The sequence below is a fragment of the Chroicocephalus ridibundus genome, chromosome 9 (assembly GCF_963924245.1).
Source record: "Chroicocephalus ridibundus chromosome 9, bChrRid1.1, whole genome shotgun sequence".
Classification (NCBI taxonomy): Eukaryota; Metazoa; Chordata; class Aves; order Charadriiformes; family Laridae; genus Chroicocephalus; species Chroicocephalus ridibundus.
Genome location: NC_086292.1, coordinates 13,827,574 through 13,848,397, shown reverse-complemented (window position 1 = coordinate 13,848,397; position 20,824 = coordinate 13,827,574). Strand labels below are relative to the sequence as shown.

General features: G+C 42.0%; 2 protein-coding genes across 5 annotated transcripts in view; one reads left to right on the top strand and one right to left on the bottom strand.

Moving 5' to 3' along the window:
• Positions 1–984: 984 nt before the first annotated feature.
• On the top strand, positions 985–2,488 carry KCNE5 (potassium voltage-gated channel subfamily E regulatory subunit 5). The gene has a single exon (XM_063346579.1). The coding sequence runs from the start codon at positions 1,048–1,050 to the stop codon at positions 1,390–1,392; it is 345 nt and encodes a 114-aa protein (XP_063202649.1). The 5' UTR covers positions 985–1,047; the 3' UTR covers positions 1,393–2,488.
• A 3,315-nt stretch (positions 2,489–5,803) lies between these two features.
• The window catches only part of NXT2 (nuclear transport factor 2 like export factor 2), a 72,350-nt gene continuing 57,329 nt past the window's right edge, over positions 5,804–20,824 (bottom strand). For 2 of the 4 annotated variants that reach the window (XM_063346396.1, XM_063346398.1), the window contains 6 exons: positions 19,425–19,555; positions 14,090–14,217; positions 13,066–13,139; positions 11,644–11,730; positions 10,264–10,408; positions 5,804–9,395 (listed from right to left, as the gene is read on the bottom strand). In XM_063346396.1, coding sequence (XP_063202466.1) covers positions 9,217–9,395; positions 10,264–10,408; positions 11,644–11,730; positions 13,066–13,068 — 414 coding nt within the window. In that variant the 5' untranslated portion in view covers positions 13,069–13,139; positions 14,090–14,217; positions 19,425–19,555 and the 3' untranslated portion in view covers positions 5,804–9,216. Of the gene's footprint in view, positions 9,396–10,263; positions 10,409–11,643; positions 11,731–13,065; positions 13,140–13,884; positions 13,997–14,089; positions 14,218–19,424; positions 19,556–20,824 lie in introns of those variants that run through there. The other 2 variants (XM_063346397.1, XM_063346395.1) reach the window with 2 other exon arrangements.

Genomic DNA, 20,824 nt, shown 5'->3' with positions numbered 1-20,824 from the left:
AAAAAAAAATATTACAATAACTTGCCTGTCTGCTGCAGCCTCTGTCCCTCTCCAGCACAGACATACTGGGAACAGCCCAGAAACCAGCCTGCTGACGTTTAGTCCTCTCCAGGCCTTTCTACTCAAGGAACAGATCCTCTTCAGCTGATTACCAACTGGTTTGATTACTCCAATTAATTCTGCCTTTGGGTGTCTGACCACCACAGCTGCTGCAGCTCAAGCTGCTGTGCCCCGCCACCTTTCCTTGTTTTTCTCTGTCCCATGCCGCCCAGCAGACCTGGTGAGCCTGCCCAGGACCTTCCGTGTTGACCTGCTGCAGTTTGTCACTGCACTGCTGGGTGACAGCTCTCGCGAGGGAGCAGCAGGTCCTGCACAGCTCTGCCAGGCTGCCTTGGCCGGCTTTGGGCTCATGGGCTTCCCCACAAAGAGCCCTGCAGCAGGACCGGTGACTGCCAAAGCCCAAATGCCTCGAACCAGCTCCCTCCTGGCTCTGCTCCTGGTGGACCTGCATTTTCCCAAGCATTCGCTTTCGTGAAAGATCTTACTTCTGTACTTGAGGGAGCCCGTAAAGGCAACTGTTTGCCCCGTTCTCCGAGTGAGAGGGGGATGTTTCTCAGCTCTCTCACTGCTCCCTCCCGGGGGGCGAGGGGGCCCATCAGGGCTCGGCAGTGACACCTGTGCGGGACCTGCTCCCAGGGACGCAGGCGTGAGGGTGCTCGGCTGTTTTCTACATGACTGCTTTTTTTTCCCAGCTGTATCTTTCAAACAGAATTAGATTATTTTACCCCGTCTGGCGTGTGAGCGTGCGTTTGAATGACATTTGTCACCGTGAGGCGTTTTCAAACACCGGGCTCTTTCCTTCCTCTCTGGGGGGTGGGTCGGGTGCCCCCCGGAGAGCGGCGTGCCGGCGGGAGGAGGGCAGAGCGCCGAGCCCCCTCGAGCCAACGCCGAAGCCGTTTTACCTCAGCTCCGGGCGGGACGATGGGGACAGGCGCCGGGGGCGGGCGCCGCCTCCCGCCCCGCCGCCGGGGCAGCGGGAGCCGCGCCATGAACTGCAGCGACCCGGCGCTGGGGCTGGGAGCGGGCCCGGGAGCGGGGCGGCTGCGGGCGCTGCTCGGAGCGCTGCTGCGGGAGCTCCGCGGCGCCGGCGGCAACGGCAGCGCGGCCGGGGCCGGCCCCGGCGCGGGGGGCGACGGCTCGCTGTACATCCTGCTCATCATGATCTTCTACGGGTGCCTGGCCGGGGGGCTCATCCTGGCCTACACCCGCTCGCGGAAGCTGGAGTCCAAGCACGACCCCTACCACCTCTACATCGAGCGGGACTGGGGCCGCGGCGGGCCGGGGCAGGCGGCCGAGGAGGGCGGCCCCGCCGAGGGACAGCGGCTGCTGTGAGGCGGCGGGAGCGGCGCGGGCGGACGGAGCGCCCAGGGGCTCCCGGAGCGGCCCTGCCCTGGCTCCCTCCGGGCGCGGCCCCCGCAGGACCCGGCGGGCTGGAGAACGGACGGTCCCCGCGCATCAGGTCGCCCAGCGCCCAAGGCTCGCCGTGCAGCGAGGGCTCGCCTTCAGCTCCTCGGACTGATCCGCGCTGCTTTTCTACAATAAACTCCCGCGCTGCGTACGTACAGAGGCCGCTCTCGTCGATAATCTTCAGATCTTAGCTTAATATCTCTTCTTTAAAATCTGTTTCTGTTCCACCTTGTGATCTGATCACAATGCTATTGCTGCGGGCAGCGGTTCACATAATTAAAAGCAGATCCATTATTGCTGTATCGTGCACCCTTCTATCGCTTTTTGAGCGTTATTCCAGGTACTATCCACTGTAGGTACTATCCATTGGATAGGAAGGGTCAGGTCTCAGTCCAATAAGCAAGATTGTTTTGGCTTAAGTGGAAGCATTTATCAAAACAAAAAGAGCGTAGAAACTGAAGCTGCTCCCATGAGGAAAGCATCAGCACCCGTCTTGGTACTGTGGCTTTCCAGATGCACAGTAACTTCTGAAGCCATCAATTACATCCTTACACACACAGAGATGCGTAATTCCAAGAACACCTTTGTACAAATTAAACCTTAAGATTAAAGCAATTTACAGCATATACTTTTTACAAAAAAAAAAACCTTGGCAGGCAAAGGTTGTTTCAGATGTTCTAGCCATGTTAATAGTCTACCATTTCTTGGTTTGCGTTTGGGGTGGGTTTTTTTCAAATAAAGATTAATGAACAATTCCAAGGAACAAGTACCTTCACTAGGAATGCTGCACTACACAATACAAATTACTATTTGGATTCCACCCAAACCACACTGCAGGAAAAAGCAGCTTTGACTTTAACTTCAAAGGAGGAGATATTGTTATGTTGTAGACGTAGATTTCCTATATAACGCTTATGCATACTCTTTCCAACATAAAAATGGTTGTCTTCTATTTGGCAACTGCTGCATCTTGCTATCTCTACTATAACTTTGTGGGGAATCATTGTAAACCAGAAACCTGAAGCGATTAGTTTAAAAAAAAAAAAAAAAATTCTTCAGAGGACTGGCAGTTATCAGGTCAACTTTGTCACTGTAGAAAACTACTGAAATATCCACAGACCAAATTTCAAATTATCATTAGATAACCAACAGTATTTTGTGAATACCTAGACATTTTAATAATTGAAAAGTATGGGGCGAGGAAAAAACTCAAGCTCCAGAAACAATCTGAATGGGAGTACATGCACTAGCACTATATGCGAGCATTGTATCAGTAGGTGTATGTGAAATCTTTAGGTCAGCAAAGAAAATGTAGTAGGTCAGCATCGTGGGGGAAAAAGGATGTCAGAGAAACCAACAAACTGCCAATATTCTCAAAATCCCCTATCAAGTAGTTAGACACAGAAGAAGTTCTAGTCAGCTACCTCCATTGCAAGGGTGTGGGCAGTATCTCTGGTAAATACCAGTGCAAACTTCAACCTGGACTTTTTGAAGAGCCATGAGCAATATATATATACACACACATATATATTATAAGCCGCAGAAGCTGACTGTCTAATAAACTTTCACACTGGGATAACTAAAACACTGTATCAGCCCAACTAGATTTTCTGTGAGGATTTCCTTCAGTACGATCAGAATTAAGCTGACCACAACCAAAGTTTCCCCCTGTAAGAAAGAGGGCATCATTATGCATATCCAAAACCTTTTATTTAACCTGTCTCAGTGATGAACTTCTCGTTTTCTGCACGATCACTGCCCACCAGCGGGGCTCTAGTCCTCTAAGAGGCACTTAGAAAGCATTTGGGAACTACAGTGCGAACTGCTGCTGCTGAGCTCAGCCAGATTAGACGAGAGCAGGGGAAGGACTGTGACACTATTCTGAGTATGAAATTTGCACCATTAAAGCTTCAATGCAGCGCACACTAAAATGTGCCCTCAACACATTTTATTTGATATCAGCTGGTTCCTAACAGCTTCCCACTGCTTCATTCTAGAGACAAATCTGAGAGACGGTTGTGGCAGTCCCTCTGGTCAGTGTCCAACAAGTCCCACTTCATAATCCAACAGTTTCTCTCCCCCCTCCTTCCCACTCCAAATGTAAAGTATGTGCAACATTCTGTATTTGGGTCCTACCTTAAAAAAATGGGCCGACCTTGTGAAAAAGTTTACCCTTCATTACTCAGTTCACAAATAAGGAAAGCACAAGACCTCCTGCCAAGTAACTAACAAAACATCTAATTCTAATTATCTGCCGTTCCATCTGTACCTTTCAATACCTGAAAGAATCACAAGATCTCAGTGAACTGTAGTAATTTGTGATTTAGACCAGCCCATCTATTCTTACAGTTCAACCAGATGTTTAAATAAGATAACATCATGCATCAACTGTAGCTTACACTGGAACAAGATCATACACCATATATACAGATACGCCTAAGTACAATATCATCTACACGTACTTAAATACACAAATGCAAGTGGCTATATACAGTTTATCTTTTTCCCATAAACATACTGTACCATTTTTTTGTTGTAGTCCACATACTGTTTTAAATTCTGTTAAATCACAAATTGAAGAGGAAAGTGTACCATGGGATAGTTTTAAAGGGGAGTTAGGATTCCTATGGGACTCTAACGAACAACAGAACTATCCACTTGAATGAAGCGCTCGGTTCCTTGAAGACTCTCCAATGAAAGCACCACCCATGCAGCTCAACCGGGAACTGGAACGCTAGGAAACCAGGCTAGACTGCCCTACTAAGCAGCACTGCCCCAGGGCTGGGAGAAATAGAACAAAATTAAGCCTTTTAGAGTAGCAAAACTTCAGTCCATTAGGAATTCAAGACTCTTAAATCAATTCCGTTACGTGTAAGAACTCACAGTGTCCCTATGGATCGTTCCATCCAGACGAGCCTAAGGATTCAGCATGGATGTATTGCGTCCTGAAGAAAAATGTGCTTTAAAACACTCAGAACCCAGGAACATGCTGCAGCTGACAGAAGGTTACGTTGCAGGGCTGGTCGTGTAAGTTCACATTGAGTTCATTCTTACTCTGTTGGCATGAATACACACACCAAAGTACTCCAACACCTAAGAGGAATTCATATTGTGGCATACAGAGACCTCGATAAGTAAGCACTAAGCCCAGCAGCAACATTCATTTATTTTTGTTTATTTTAATACGTCCCAATACCTTGTGTACTGGTTGGAAACCTTAAAAAAACATGAAGCTGCAAGCCCACTGGGACTGAACTGAATTAGATTGTAAGAAAACAAAAATTAGCGACTGAAATTCAACACACTTTTTTCCATCAACAGTATATTCTAAGGCACCTGTATTACTGATGCAGGGCAAAATGGCCATTTAGTCTTCATAGTCCACTCACTCACTGGATATGAAAGGTAACAAGATATATTTATATTATTAAACTCAGCTTTCTGAAGGAATAAACTGAGCTATCAATGACCTACTGCTTCCGTTAGGATCAGAAAAAAAAAGCTTGTTTAGAAAGACTTAGCTATTCTTTTCTTCAGGCCAGGGGGAACATGGAAAGAGCAATTTCTGGATTCACTTTCAACATAACATGTAAAAATATCTTCTGCTTTGACCCAAACTGTGATTTATTCTTCCCAGTGCTCCTGAACCTTTACGCTACATCAGCTGTCAGAGCCTTGCTGAGGATAAATACAAAAAGTGACTGCTTGCAAAGCCTCACTGAAATCTACACCTTCTAACACAGCAAGAACTTTACAATGTATTTGGCATTGTTTCTAGAACAATGTCTGTTTCCACGCAAACATTAACCTTGCATTAGCATCCTCATCTTTTCATTGCCAGCAGCTAAAAGCTGCTATCTACACTGAGTACTCATTAGCAATCTGATGTTTTAAACAGCAAAATGAAGGGAGTAAATCAGCAGAATTATCACATGAACAGTTCCTCATTGAGTGTTTCATTTCTTCTTAACAGAGAAACAGCAAAGGCACAACAATACATTCTCAGTGAAAACATCTATGATCCAAGGATCTGGTATAAATTCTGTTTGACTTCATCCAGGTATTTGTTGGACAGCAGTCTAAACTTCAGTGAATTCTAGAGGGAAAGGTCAATTTGAGATTGTTACTCTAGCCAGCTCAACACAGCTCACTGCTTGACGGTGCTTTTGGTGGGACATTTGCTATAGGGCCGTAATTCCAGACACAGTTTTTTAACACAGCACTGACAAAGAGCTCACAGCCAGCCCGCTCTGCAGTGCCCCAGCGCCATGCCACAACAATCAGAACACATAACTCATACCTAGAACACAAGCAGTAAAGATAAGGAAGCCACAAATTATTTCTTGCACTTTTAATATCACAAGAAAAAACTACGAAAACTTCTAACAATAAAAAAAGCGCAGAACATCAGGTAGGTTTTTGGTTTTTTTTTCTTAAATTAATCATAGAAGAAGCCTTAAACAATTTCAAAAAATTACAAAATATATTCAAGTGTGGAAAGTTACTTTACTGATAAAGCAGCATTTCTTCATAATGTGCTTTTCTCCAGTCAGTATGCATATCAAAACCATTGGAACAAATAACTTTTCTCCATTACAAGAAACAGCACAAGTACTTTTAAGTCGATTTAACTGTAGTATGCAAAAAACCAACACAACATAAAACCAGTGACTGTTAAAGACAATACAGGGAACATGCACAAAAGAGAAGACCTATCAAGTCTGCAGTGGCCACAATTCAGGATGTGTAACTGCTCAGCGCTCCAGCGGGCTTTGTTTCACTGACTGGTTGTACATGAGTAACTTGGTATCAAACAGCAAAAAAAGGCAGCATTAACTCCTGTTTGCAGTTTAGAGTCTAAACATGTTCACTCTATAGATGCCCACTGTAAATTTCGGATATTAACAGCAGAGTCAGCAACAGGGAACACAAAACCAGACATATAGTTTTGTACTGAAGAAAACAAAAAGCATTTTTATGTTCTGTTCTGCACAGAAGTCTTAACAAGCCACACAGAGCTGCAGCATGCCTAACCTCTCCAGCTAGGATGAAGAGATTTTTTGTTTGTGCCGTTACTGTAAAATAATTTACTTAATCTAACAGCTACATTATCATTTCGTATGCTCCATAAAAATAGTTTGTAAAACAGCGTTTTTAACTATAAAGGGCAACAGCTAATCATGGTAGTACTGAATCACCCTAAAGTGATCCGCACCAATGATGATGGAAATAGGCAGTACACAACTGGCACTTCTCCCAAGGCTGAAGCAATTATGTTCTAACAAATTTCTCTCCAAAACCCCCTGTACAAATATCAAGCCCAATTCCAACTACACATCTTACTAGGAGTTTACACTGGGTTTGTCCAGCTAGGCCAGTTAGTAAGCTTCCTAAGTAGTGCTCCAGGTAGCATTGACTTTTTTTGTTTGAGTTTTTTTTTAATATTAATTGCAGAAGTCAGATTTAAAAGCAGCCTGCATTTGAACAGCATGAAAATAAATGAGAAGAATAACATTCGATTGAAACATTGTCTCAATATTTCAATTGAGACAATTCAATCAAAAATGTTCTATGTTCTAAATCTCCCAATCTGCCTAGAAAAAGCTGAAGAGCTACTATCCAAATTAAAGCATTAATAAAACCAGCATTTATTCCTGGGACAAGCTTATCAGGTACAGATATAGGTGTGTGTTCTGGTGACTGCCTTCAAAGTTCAACAAGCAAATGCTACCACTGCACCCATCGCTACATTTCAGAAGTCAAAACCTGTTCAGTATATGCAAAGCAGATCTGTAACACTACTTACATCATCAATGGCAAATTAAAAAACCAGAAAAGCTCATCACGCCACTGCCAGAGTTCAACAATGCTGTATCAGTAACAGGCAAATCTAGGGTTTTCTTTTCAAACTTGTAGAAGAAGAAATACAAATATATGAACCTTGCATATTCTGTTAGGAATACACAGTAATTAAATAGAGTGATCCTTTCTTCACTACATACAGAAATAACACCATATTTACAGTTTTTACAGTTTTCAAAAATTCTGGACTTCCTGCATTGTGTTGCAGGAATTCATATTCTTCAGGTGGAAAAAGTTACACAATAGTTCAGAACATAAACGCTTCTGAACAGACAGGTTACTAATTCTAACTGACTGATGTAAAGACTACAGTGCCTTAAAAGGAAATAAAACCACCCATTCCACCTAAACATCCCATTATTTTGGGGATTATATCGCAAACTACAGATGTTTTAAGATGTTTTACAGAAGTTAGATATTGCGCATTTTCACCGTTTTCCCAATGTGAGTCATAAAAACAAGTGAGCTGCAGTTGTAACTGCTTTTGTGTTCAGGCTGCTGCTGCCACTGCAACCAGTATTAAGATCAGAGTTGCAAGTTCCCCTCTTGTATTTTCAGTTACAAGCAAGTGTACTTTCACATATATAGCTAAGTTCTGATTATTTTTTTTTTACTCAGCTTAAAATAGAAATGTACCAGTTTGAAACAAATCTGCTGATAGGCAGATTTATTCTTATGTTCCCACAGTAAGATGGACAGTCTTAACCTGCAGTCTTGAGAACTATTTTAAAGCAGACGAAAGCTTTAAACTGCAAATTTAAAGCAGGAGACACAAAAATCCCCAGAATCAGTAACTAAAGGTAATATTTAAAAAGAACATGAAAACTACAGTAAAAATCTGCATGACAGGAAGATGGTATTTGTGTTCAGAGCTGTTCTTCTAAGTTGAAAATAATCACAGCACCTGCTCTGAATAACAGTACTGAAGAGAAAAATTGAAGGCTTCACAGTAATACACACTTTCAGTGCCACTTATTTACTACGATGTTTCCTGAAAAGACAGTAGGGATTCAAAACTTGCAGACTGAATATGAGAAAAAATAGTCCAAACTTCATAGCAACAGAATTAACAGTTAAAGCAAACAGAAATGATGCAACTGACCTATTACTTATACTGTAAGACTTCAAAAGAAAAATAATCAGTTTGAAGTCCTTCACACGCACGTGACGAGCTGTTGGCACAGGAGCGCTGAATCACTCAGCACACCCTACATACCAATCAATGTACGTTAACTACAACTGAAGCCCGAGAAGCTCAAGACAAAAGTAAACCTGATGAAATTTAGTCCTTTCATATCAGAGAAGGTAACATTAGCTTTCCAATGGATTATTTGAGAGATTACATGCACAGCAGCTGTACTTGCTACTTTCACAAACAGTAGAAATCACTGTCAGTGCTTCCCAGCCTCTTACGACCAAGAGTAGGTAGCTTTGAGAATTCTATCTACATGCCACAAGCATCTGCAAAAGAGGAAAGATGCTACTGTAAAAACAGATCTTTTCAAATTGAAAAAATAACGTTTGGTCAGAATTTTACATTAAGAGGATTTTGTGTTCAAATAGTAGAGTTTCAGCATTCGGGATTACATACAAGAAGTCTGGAAGTGGCAGCACCGCTGCATGTAAGGCATTTTAGGAATGATTCCAACACAGCTCACTGCCTTCGGCATTTTATTAAGTTCAACTAACACGAGCAACCTCCCACATTTTAAAATTGTTTTCTACTAAACCCGTGGTCACTGGGATCAACCCTGGAACGCATGCAGGCTTTCCATCACGACAGATCAACATGAAGAGCGGGCGTTTCCCCTGCATGGAGAACGACTGTTCATACAGCTAACTTCAACATGTCAAGTGCGAGAGGTCACTTCCCGTCACCAGTCCTCACTAACTGGCCCAGTCCTGAAAGCGGAAACAGTCACTGGCGATCTTCCACACTGTGTTGGTAGGTGTGGCTTGTGCTGTCAGCAAGAAGTTCTGATTGAAGTAGCGCTGCTTGTCGCCATCAAATTTTACCGTCCCACTTGTCACCACGAGGACTGTCGTCTGGCCTTGAGTAGCTTGCTCTTCACAAGGAGAAAAAGTATAAAGAAAACAACTCAAAGACTAACAGGTACAGAAATAGGAAATGTACATAGAAATTTCATTTGATTCTGGTTATACTAGTTATAGGCTAATAACTGGTTACACATCCATGGAAAGCACAGATTTGTTGCATCATTTCTATACAGACAATGGTGTATTTGCTCGCCAAGGCTTTTCTATTTTCATTTCGTGTTCACTTTAGAGCACTATAACAAACAATTGAGTTTTTGCTTCGAATAAGCTCTCATTATTTGAGATACGCACATAGATTTATATTTAGCAAGCTGCATACACTTTTCCCCCCACTAGTAGAGATTCTGTCAAGTGTGCTTGACCACAGGCTTTTTCTTTACTTATATTCCCAAAAACATCCATTAGAAGTAATTTATGAACTTCTCAATTATATAAGCCTTTCTTTAGCAGGTGTTAATCAGAAATCTAAAGTACTTAGCATCTGTTCTAGACATAAAGAAATCAAAGTACATACAAGATAACGATTTGTTTCACATTATACTGCAGGTCAGTATCAGGGGCTACAGCAGAGGTCTCGTGACTCTTAAGACATCATTAAGGACAACATAAGCTGACTTTTTCGATACATGAAAATACATCACATCTGAATATGATCTTAACAAAAACGTCCTTAAAATATTTTACCAGACATGAGAAAAAGTGTGGAGTTGCTGCATCTCTTGATTTGTGCTTTTTTGATGCACAACTTGACATTTCAACCCTCAGTATTTTCTCCAAGCTTGTTCCAAAAGCAGTATTAAACACATTATAACTGCAGTTCACTTTCAGCAGTTATAGAAATTATTTATAAATATATAAATTTTAATACAACCTTACCATGAACAGGCTGGCAGTCCAACACATTAACCTGGAATTCACTAGACGGCAACATTTCGAAAAATTTAATCAGTTCTTCTTGGCCGGACACCGCATTACCATTCCAAACCAAAGTTGCCTTGTCCAAATAAAGTCTTGTTAAAGCCTGAGTGATTATGAAAATACACATTTGGGGAAAATGTGTAAATGCATACAACTGACAACACACAAAACAACGTTCTTTGAATCCCTATGTTGTGAATTATCGATTTCATCTGTTACTTTGACAGATAAAATGCCCTCCTGAAACATTATCTCCTTTTAACAATCATTGGGCTCCTGAGCAATTATTAAAACTAACTGAAACATATTCTCCTTTGTAAGCTGCATAATGACTCAAATACCCCTCCTTTAACCAAGCTAGTGATAGAACTGAACTAGTTGCTAACAGAAGGATAGCACTACCTTTCCAGAATATGTTTATTGCTGATTTTTTATTTTTTTTTTGGGGGTGGGGGTGGGGTGGGTGACAGGGGAGAGGAGGGAGGTGGTGGTTGGATGTGCACAAAACACAGATTATGTCAGGAAAGTATGATTTCAGGTTAAAAAAAAAAAAGAAAAAAAAGGAAAAAAGTAGTGAACAAGACCAGGAAGAGTGGAAACTCAAAAAGGACAGTTATCTGCAGCAGCAGACCAGAACTTCCCCAATGTTTGTAAGGGGCAACAGTTGAGTAACTGCCTAGGTCTCCTTCAAGCTGTTTATACATCTCTGCCTAACCTACTTATGCACAAAGTGACTATGAAGTAAAATGCAACTGCTGATATTTTCACATAATTTAGAAGTTTTTAATTTTACAGATTTATAATTTTACAATTATAGTACATTTAAAATTCCAAAGAACAATCCCCACAGCTCTCTTTTGGTGCAAATACCTGTTACATGATACCACATCAATGTGGTCCGTGAAAACTTTCAGCAACAGAGCGAGCCGTTTCCACATTATCCTCAGGGACCCCTGAAGACTCCCAGAAACAGAAGTGATAACTGCTAATAAAAGCAGTTTGGAAAAAAATAAGCCAAATCCTGATCTCAGAGACAAATAAAACAAGTTTCATCTGCCTGTACTGACCAAATCCTGTACCTATAAAACATAGTTGGACACAAACTGAACTGTTACCATGAAGAAGTTTAAGGCACTGTCTAAAAGGGCCCCTTTTACAACAATGCTGAACAGTGACACAAAATCCTCTGCAGGGCAGTCTAAGAGGAACAGAGGTCTCAACCTGGCCAATACAATACAAGGTAACCAACTTTCAGGTGCTTTCAAGTCTAATGCTGGTTAGAAAAACAAGCAAAAAATACACAAGACAGTTCTAAGAATTGTCAAAATATCTACATACCCTTCTTCTTTTATCCATTGTCTCATAATAAATGTTGACAAATTCATCTGCAGCTCTACAAGCTTGATCCACGTAGGTTTTGAAATCCTAGAGAGAAAAAATGATACCAAATTACTTAAGTGAGGCAATTTTATGCAACCTAGTCATCTATGCAACTTCTCTAGCAAGTCACTTTGGTTGGTCTTTTCCATCCTCAGTGAAAGATGATGTCAAATAATGTTGAAATTGATTCAAAATTGTTTTTCTACTTGCAGGAGGTACCAGCTTTTAGCCAGATGACAGTTTTAGGATTCATTTTGAATGCTGATATATTTATTGTATTTAAATTTTAAATAATTATGTTCAAAAATGGGCTGCAAGTGGTGTGAACATGCAAGCACTCAGTGAAAATGTTTGTTGCTGTGATGGCTGTTCTGAAATAAAGTTAAGGAACAAGACTTATTCAACGTATTTCTGAAAATTAGCAAGAACCCCATCACACTGCCACCATAAGTCTTATTTTTTAAAACACCTTTATATACATATATAAAATGTAGTAATATATATAATTGTATAGATAGATAGATACAAAAATGAGAGAACATGCACACACGCTGAATGTATTCCAGTATCAATCACTCCAGTGCTACATCCACAGATAAAAAACAAACACTCCTCACATCTCATTATTTTCCTTAGACTTTTTATTCAGTCAAAGGTAACAGCCTTTCTTGTCACATCACTGCACTGGGATCTCATTTGGTTATTTGTTCAGCTCTTGATCTCTCACAGACCCTGAACTGTGACATCCTGGAAAGCAGTGATTCTGAATATCCTGTCCATACATCTATAAAACTGCGCTCGGTTCTACTAAGATATTTTGTTGAACGTATTAACATTTATCATTATTCTATTTCAGCATTATATTTTATATATTCACACCTCAATCAGTACTTCACAATTTAACTGCTTACATCTTCTTGGCAGTCCTTAATGAATATACACCAGAACTACTGTGAATTCCTCCAGTATCACCACAAAACCCACTTCAATTCAGAGAAACCTCCATGCTGCAAAATAATTACTGGCCTATCAAATAATCCCTGCTTCCTCCACAAAACCAAATACTCTCATGTTACTACGTACCATTCTTCTGATCTCGCTCTGGAAGGACATGAGCCTGCTCTTCACTTTCCTATCTTCTCCATCAATTTCTGAACCCACAGGCCAATTCCAAACAAATATGACAAAGTAGTCTTAAAGATGCTGTATTCTAGCAAGTGCCAAGAGACGCTCTTTGGCACCAGGAGACAAATAGTATTAGACCTCACACTAAGGGAGCAGTGATTATAACTTGGCCTGTTATGTTATTTAGAGTAGATGGTTGTTACCTCTCACTTGCATGCACACACACGCTTTCTATCGAGCAGCCAAACATATTACCATTTAGCTACCAAACAGGCATGAGGGAGAGCATTAGAGAAACACCAGGAGACTGGAATGAGCTGTTAGGGCACCTGCAATATAAGTCAAATGGAAAATATGCTTTGTTAGTTTTTGTTAGAACTCCAGAAAAGTTCTTTATAGCCACAGCCCAGAACACATGTTGAAATTCTGCGAACAATTTAGACTGGAAGAAAATTCTGGCGGTCATCTGTTCCAAATCCCTGCTCAAAGCAGAGCCAACTTCAACGCTTGATCTAATGCCAGCGTTAGACCTGATTGCTCACGGTCCTGCCTACAGGCACGTTTTGAACATCTCAGGGAACGGAGATGTCACAGTTTCTTCGGGCTCCAGTTTCAATGTTTCACCACCTCACTCAGGAATCTTTCCTAGTGTTTAACTGGGAAACCATACTTAAAAAAACTAACAAAAAAAAGCCCCCCTTGAAGACTACCGACAATTCCAAGCAGCCAGCCAACCCGCGTGGGCCCTGCAGATGGTCTCTGGAGAACACGGTGGTTCCTCACACCAACCACTGCCAGCCTTAGGCCTCTGCACAGGGAGGCCGTGGACGCTGGGGCAGAAGGGACCGAAGCCGCAGGGAACCCCGCTCTGCCCGGGGCCCGCCGCGGCTGACGGGCGGGCGGAAGGAGCCGCGTACACACACCCCGCACACGCACCCCCCCCCCACCCCGCGCTGAGGGCTCCCACCCGCCACCGCGGCCGGGACACGGCCTGACAACCCCGGCAGCCCCTCCCGCTCCCCCGAACCGGAGCTCCCACCGACGACGCCCGCCCCACCGCGCCGGCGGACTCACCACGGCGGAGGCCATGGGGAGGCCAGGCCAGGCGGGCGCGCGGCGCATGTGCGCCGCGATACGACACGCCGCTTCCGGCCGCGCGCGTCCTCCCGCGAAACCCTTCCGCCGCGGCGGGGGAAGCGGAAATAGGGGCGAGAAGGAGCGCGGCGCGTGTCCCTCCCGCCGCCGGCCGGGCACAGGAGGGACTGGAGCGCAGCGTTACCTGAGTGGCCCCGCTGTGGCAATAATTAGCGCGGTGGTCTTCGTCCTGCTTTTACTAACGGCGATGTTGGTATCGTGTCCCGAAAGAAGGACAAGGACAGCAGGTGTCCCCTCCTTCGTGCCGTCCAGCTATATGAAATTATATTTTTATGAATAAAACCCCCTGGGTCTGGGTATTTCAACATCTTCCAGAGTTGTGGAAATGTTCAAGAAGTCTTACTGTGCTTTGCTACAGATGGTTAATGGTATTTAAGTGATCTGTGCATTAGCTTGTGAACGCAAACAAGGATAATGATGCCTCCTGTACCCTGGTCAATGACCAGTGTGGGACATTGCACAATGCTGAGTCCCCCACTGGTGGCACAAGGGCCACCTGCTGTCACAGACTGGTTTGGGTTGGAAGGGACCTTAAAGATCATCCAGTTCCAGCCCCCTGCCCTGGGCAGGGACACCTCCCACTAGACCAGGTCTCTCAAAGCCCCATCCAGCCTGGCCTTGAACACCTCCAGGGATGGGGCAGCCACAGCTTCTCTGGGCAACCCGGGACAGTGCCTCACCACCCTCACAGTAAAGAATTTCTTCTAATACCTGATCTAAATTTCCCCTCTTTCAGTTTAAAACCGTTACCCCTTGTCCTATCGCTACCCTCCCTGATCCAGAGTCCCTCCCCAGCTTTCCTGTAGCCCCTTTAGGTACTGGAAGGGGCTCTAAGGTCTCCCTGGAGCCTTCTCTTCTCCAGGCTGAACAACCCCAACTCTCTCAGCCTGTCTTCACAGCAGAGGGACTCCAGCCCTCGGATCATCTTTGTGGCCTCCTCTGGACTTGCTCTGACAGGTCCATGTCCTTCTAATGCTGTGGCCCCAGAGCTGGACACAGCACTGCAGGTGGGGTCTCAGCAGAGCGGAGCAGAGGGTCCCTGTTGTGGCCACTGCAGACACGTTGTGTCTGCACAACAGTGGGTGTAAAAATAGGTCAGTGCATGAGCACTGTGCCCTTCATTTCACGTACACTTTAGATCTCTCTCTCCTTTTCCTACGTGCAGCTTTTCTCCCCATGGCTGCTGTCGCTCACGGGCTGCCACCGTGGGGAAGAAGCCGGGTAAGGGCATGAAGGAAACTTGTGCTGTTTTCCTGGAATGAGCCGAGTCATAAGTCTGGCTGGTGAAATCTTCACCGTGCAGTGAATAATGGGAAAAGACGAGACTCAAGGGGCCTGCAATTAATTACTAAAGATGATGTGCAGCTGACTGGGAAGAAATCATGTAGTGAAGGTGACAGGCACTCTGGGGATGAAAGGTGCGTCTGTGACAGGGCTGCTGGGAGAGGACTGAGTTTGGGTCAGGGCATCTGGGGCTGTGCCCTTTGCTATACGGGATCGCATCCAGTGGTGTCAGCTGTGTGCTCATTTGTCAGTGCTGAGTCGGAATTGTGTCACTGTGAAACAGCATATCCTGAATTAACAACTGCTCAACGAAGATTGTGTAGTACAAAAGTTCAAACATCCTCCCCTTTGAAATCTCAAGTGTCACTACATCACCATATTATCTATTTGTCTCAAATTAATAAAAGTGTTTCATAAAATCTCTCTCATGTAAAGAAGAGCGATCATCAATTTCCAAATAAAAAAGCAAGGCACTGAAATTATATAGGATTTGTTCAAGGTCACAAAGGGAGACAACTGCAGAACCGAAAACTGCAACTCTTATCTTCAGCATATAGTTTAAGATATATCAGTGTAAAATTTAAAAAGAGTCACTCCCATCTGATATGTCCATTATCTAGTTCATGTTTATTTTCATCATATTTTCATCACAATATGTCTAAAAAGGTCGTGTCATTTCCTTTTCTATAAATCGGATTTGTAGGAAATGACCACTGTAAATCCTAGTGGACCAAACAAATTATATTTGTGTTATCACAGGGACTGTGAACAATCCAGATGAAACAACAGAAAGAAGTGTCTGTAAAAGCATTACCGCTTCATTTACTCGCATGCATCTGTGAAACCTGGAAGAGTAACAGGCTTAGCACATGCCTTGTTGCTGTCAGACTGTGCGAAGTTCTTGGTGTCTTTCAAACACATTAAACTAGGGATCCGACAAAAAAAACTTGTAAACTCTCATTTATCAATGGCTGCTCCAAAAAAAAGTAATGTATAGAGAACAGAATCACAAATAGTAGAAACCGAAGGAGCTAATTAGTTCACAAGCCTTCTTTCTGTCAGGTCAGGATTTTTCTCTACATATTATACTTTTTCATCCAGAAATACTTGACACAGTGGGTTCATTATAGTTTCTTTGGCAACAGTTAATCAGAAGAACACTTCTCAGCAGGATTCAGTGCAGACTCTGCACTGGAAATGAGGAAGGTAGATAATCTGAAAATTCTCTATGCCTTTTGCCTGCCTGCCTTAGCGCTGGTCATTATTCAATAAAGGAACATATCAAATGGAAGGTGAATTGAAAACATGGGTATGAAATTCATTCTCAGCCACTTCTGAAGATGGCATAAAATTTTGGATATCATTTTAGAGTAATAACGTCTTGTTGATAGCAGCTAACTGGGGAAAACAACAAGAAGAAAAATTCTTCCTTAACACCACGCAGTATGCAAGACCTGGCTCAAAATATGGTGAAAGAGGCACTCAGTAGCTCACAACAGTGGCCAAAATGTATTCAGGTATAAACTTCTTGGAAAAACAGAGGAGAAAAAGAAAACCACCACTCCAATATTTAATTAAAAAAATAAGAACAGCAAGAAACGTAAAATATTTGCAGGTGGTGTGGAAACTGCTTAAGGACATTAGAAATATGGGATACTCAGAACAAATGCATACCACTTAGCAGACATGCTTTACAAAAAACCAAAAAAAGTCCAGGATGCTTAATACAGGCCAATGTAAAGAATTAGAAGAACAGAGACATCCTCCAAAAAATTGTTTCCAAATGGAGAAGAAAACCATAAAGTTTGGCTAGTAAGATTTAAAAAGGAAGTAAGGCAAATCATAAACATTTTACTAAGGCAGAAACGCTATGAATGAAACCCATTTTCAAACACATGAAAAGCAAGAAATCTTGCCAGAAAATCTGTAAGGCCAACAAGTGATCAGGCTGCACCAAAAGAAGATGAGGCCGTAATTGAAAGCTAAACAAACTCTTCATGTCTTCATCACCATGAGGGAGTTTATAAAGTATCTTATATTAGAGCCTTTTTTGAAAGGGAATGAAATGGAGGATCTGTCATGAAGTGGAATGCCAGTACAATGGGAAGTGGCAAATTTCAGACCAACTTTCTGAAAAAGCTCCAAGATGGACCTGTAAATCTGATGTTTGTCCTATGCAAATTGGTGGAAGTTATACTAAAGAACAGAATTGGTAGGTCCTTGTATAAACGGGACATATTAGGGTAGACTCAACATAGTTTTTTAAGGAGAAATTATTCTTTGCAAATTTTTTAGTTCTTCAAAAGAGACAAGAATCATGGAGGTAAAGAGCTTTGCTAGTGAACAATTCCTCATCCACTAAATGATTTTTTTAAAATTCCAGATTTTGCTAATCCATGATTCTAGAATTATCATACTTGGATAATGTACAGTAAGTTTTTATATGAAACAGTTTATATAAACATAAAACTTGCAAGTACCATTCCAAATGATGTTAGTGGAATAATAGGGCGCTCTGCTTACCTTCTCTCACTTCTTTACCCAACCCAGCTACTAGCAATCTTTGTCGATGCTTTGCTGGCATTTTTTCTGATTGAGCCCTATCAGACTTCCAGAACACTAACCTAAATCTGACTCCCTGAAAACACATTTTCTTTAGTTAGAAAGTATCATTTGCAAAGGAAATGAAAGAGTCTGTCTGAAACATATCAAAGATTTTGTGCAAGACTCCTCCTTCAGTTGCTCTCCCTTGAGCAAGCCTTTAATTTGCGTGTTTAAAAGTAGTACGAGCAGACACTTTGTGTTGAACACGTTACAGCCATAATGCATATTGTCCAAATATTCCCTAAATATTTCCTAAATCCTATATTTTATTTAGTTCAAGTAACAACCAAGTGTAACTCAAAATATCTCTTTAAAATCCCAAATATTCCTAACAGTTTCTCAGCCTTCATCTTCAGTACCTCAAGCCAACTCACCCATGGTCCCCAGCCCCTTATATTCCAGCAGGAACATCTAAGAAATGCCAGAATGAATCAGCAGCAATTGCACTGCTCTCCCATGCAAAGTTCAAGCAGTTTACATCAAGATGACTCATCAAAATACCTTCACATCTGAAGATGGTTCCTAGAATATGCAGCTCCACTAACACCCACTTACCATATGGAAGGGAAATTTTGAGTTAGTTTAGATCTTACAGACCAAATCAGAGGCAAAAAGTGTAGCTTTGTTGAAATAGCTGGAATGGTTCTTGTGAAACACAGTACTCTCAACTTTTGTTAAAGTTACCAAAATGTGTAGTAATGTTACTCAGATGTATAGAGGTTTAAGGAATTGAATCCCAAAATAAGGGAAGCAACTGACAGCAGCCAAATCCAGACTGGTTCTGATCAATGCGATGCCTATGAAGCTGGATCATGATTCAGTGTTTAAGCGTTTTGCATGAGCAAGGGCTGAATGAGAACTCAAAGACTTGATCCATTGATTTTAATGGGACCTGGCAGTAGGTCTCAGGTGCTCGGCACATTCACGCTTTGACCTGTACGCTGAACACAAAAATAGTGCTAAATCTGGAGTCTGGATTTATTAAACGACAGCAGACTTACGAAGGTCTGGTTTGGCCAGTCCATTCTCAACATAAAAGGCACGTTAATCTGGAGAGGCCCAGGCGGAACCTGTGTTTGTTGTAATCCTATGGGGACTCTGGACTATGCACCACTCCACCTTAAATACCTGTCATACCAGAACTGGAGGAATGTAATGACTCCTATCCTGATAAATACCCCTCTTGTTTTTTAAAGAAAAACAGGACTTGCTATATATTGAAGTGATAACTGCTCCACTGACCCACTGCGATATGGTGAGATCAAGTACAAACAACTGTTCTATTTTAATCCATGTCAAAGCACTCACAAGTGGGGATAAATTTTCAGAACGAGTCCGTTCAAAGTGTCACCACAGTTGCTAGTTAAAGAAATTTTAAAATCCCATTCATTTCATTAGGTAATGAAACAGTATTTGAGCTCTTATGAAAATCTGGCCATATATAAGTAACACCTAGGTAAACACATTTGTATTACAGTGGACTCCACGATAGTTAAATGTAGCAAGCTGATAGCTGAAGGATGTATATGTGCACACAGACAAGTGTATATACTACAGGGAGGGAGTCTCACCTTTAAGGCTTGTAAGGCAGTTCTGTCTGCACTTGTCCTTTTATCTCAAACTTTTAGTCTGCAATTTTGATCATGGCTTCAGCAGTATAATTGTATCCCTTGGCAGTGTAGTATCACCTCCCAGTTGTGTCCTGTATAAACAAAACAAAAATGTTGCAATTAGCCATTATGAAGAAACCTAAAGTATGAAATACCTATACAATGCCTTGCATCATACACATCAACTGAGAAGTTTGTACAAGCATCACTTGCAGCACATAACCATGGTTTTCTTTAACTTGTGTGCGGCTGAACCAGCACATTCCATAATCATTTCTCATCAGGGCTGCAAGCATTGCAGTTGCAATAGTTCAGCAGATACTTTTTCCCATCTCCATCTAGTACTGCTCAGTTTTCACTAAAGCCTGGAAAGAAGACTGTCTTTCTTGCATCCAGTTTTCCTTTTACATAACTTGCCTTTACAAAACCAGATTGCATTCTGAGGAAAAACTGGGTATATAAAATACTGTGAAGCATCTCCAGTTTTGGAGCACTAGTAAAATGAGCCCAATTCTAGACCTCACCCTAGGAGACATTCCTCAGGCTCGGAGACAGAACAAGATGACTTTAATTTCAAATGGCAGTAACACTTTGCTTCCCAACTTATGGAAAACTTGAAGGAAAAATATGAGCTACAACATGGAATCTGAAAAAAAAGGTACTGTGAGACTTGAGTATCAGATATTTATGGGTAACAGAAGCTGGCAAATTATTTCCTTTTCTGTTGATATTTTCAATAAAAGCAGCATTTTTTAAAGTCAGAAACACAAACGAGAAGGAAGTTTTGTTTGTGAACAAATTTTCATGTGGTTTTGGTCAAAAGCAATATTGCTTCCCGATTTTCAGGTGTCTTTTTTTTTCCATAATCTATTTTCTCCTTCAGAAAAGAAAGCCATCAGCCATTGGTACAGTCTAATTTAGCTTAAAATCAAATTTCATTAAAAATAAATCTTTATGAATAATTTTTGGATGAGCTATAGATGGAGCACTAACTGCTCCACATTATAGATTTAATAGAACTACTGAGCAAAGTTCACGCAGATGAGAAGGGCCTGCAGGGCTAGAATTACGGTTTATATGTTGTCTGAAATTGTTAGTTCAGGTCAGCTTGTAGCATATTCTGAGCTCAATTTACATTTGGCTCAGACTTGAATGCTGGGCATCAGTAGGTAGGCCACAACAATTAACTGGTTAGTGGGATGACTTAACAACAATCAAATGCTAAATAATATTTCTCCAGGCCAAATGTACCTGTGACCATTTAAGGAATCATCTTCTAGTGAAGAATTATTTACTTCCAGCTGGAAGTGTTCTGTCACTTGTTTTTTTTTTTTATAAATGGGAGAGTTACAAAAATCCTA

What these genes read in the sequence shown, in the direction of transcription:
- KCNE5 (XM_063346579.1), top strand. Translation starts at nt 1,048, where the DNA reads ATGAACTGCAGCGACCCGGCGCTGGGGCTGGGAGCGGGCCCGGGAGCG.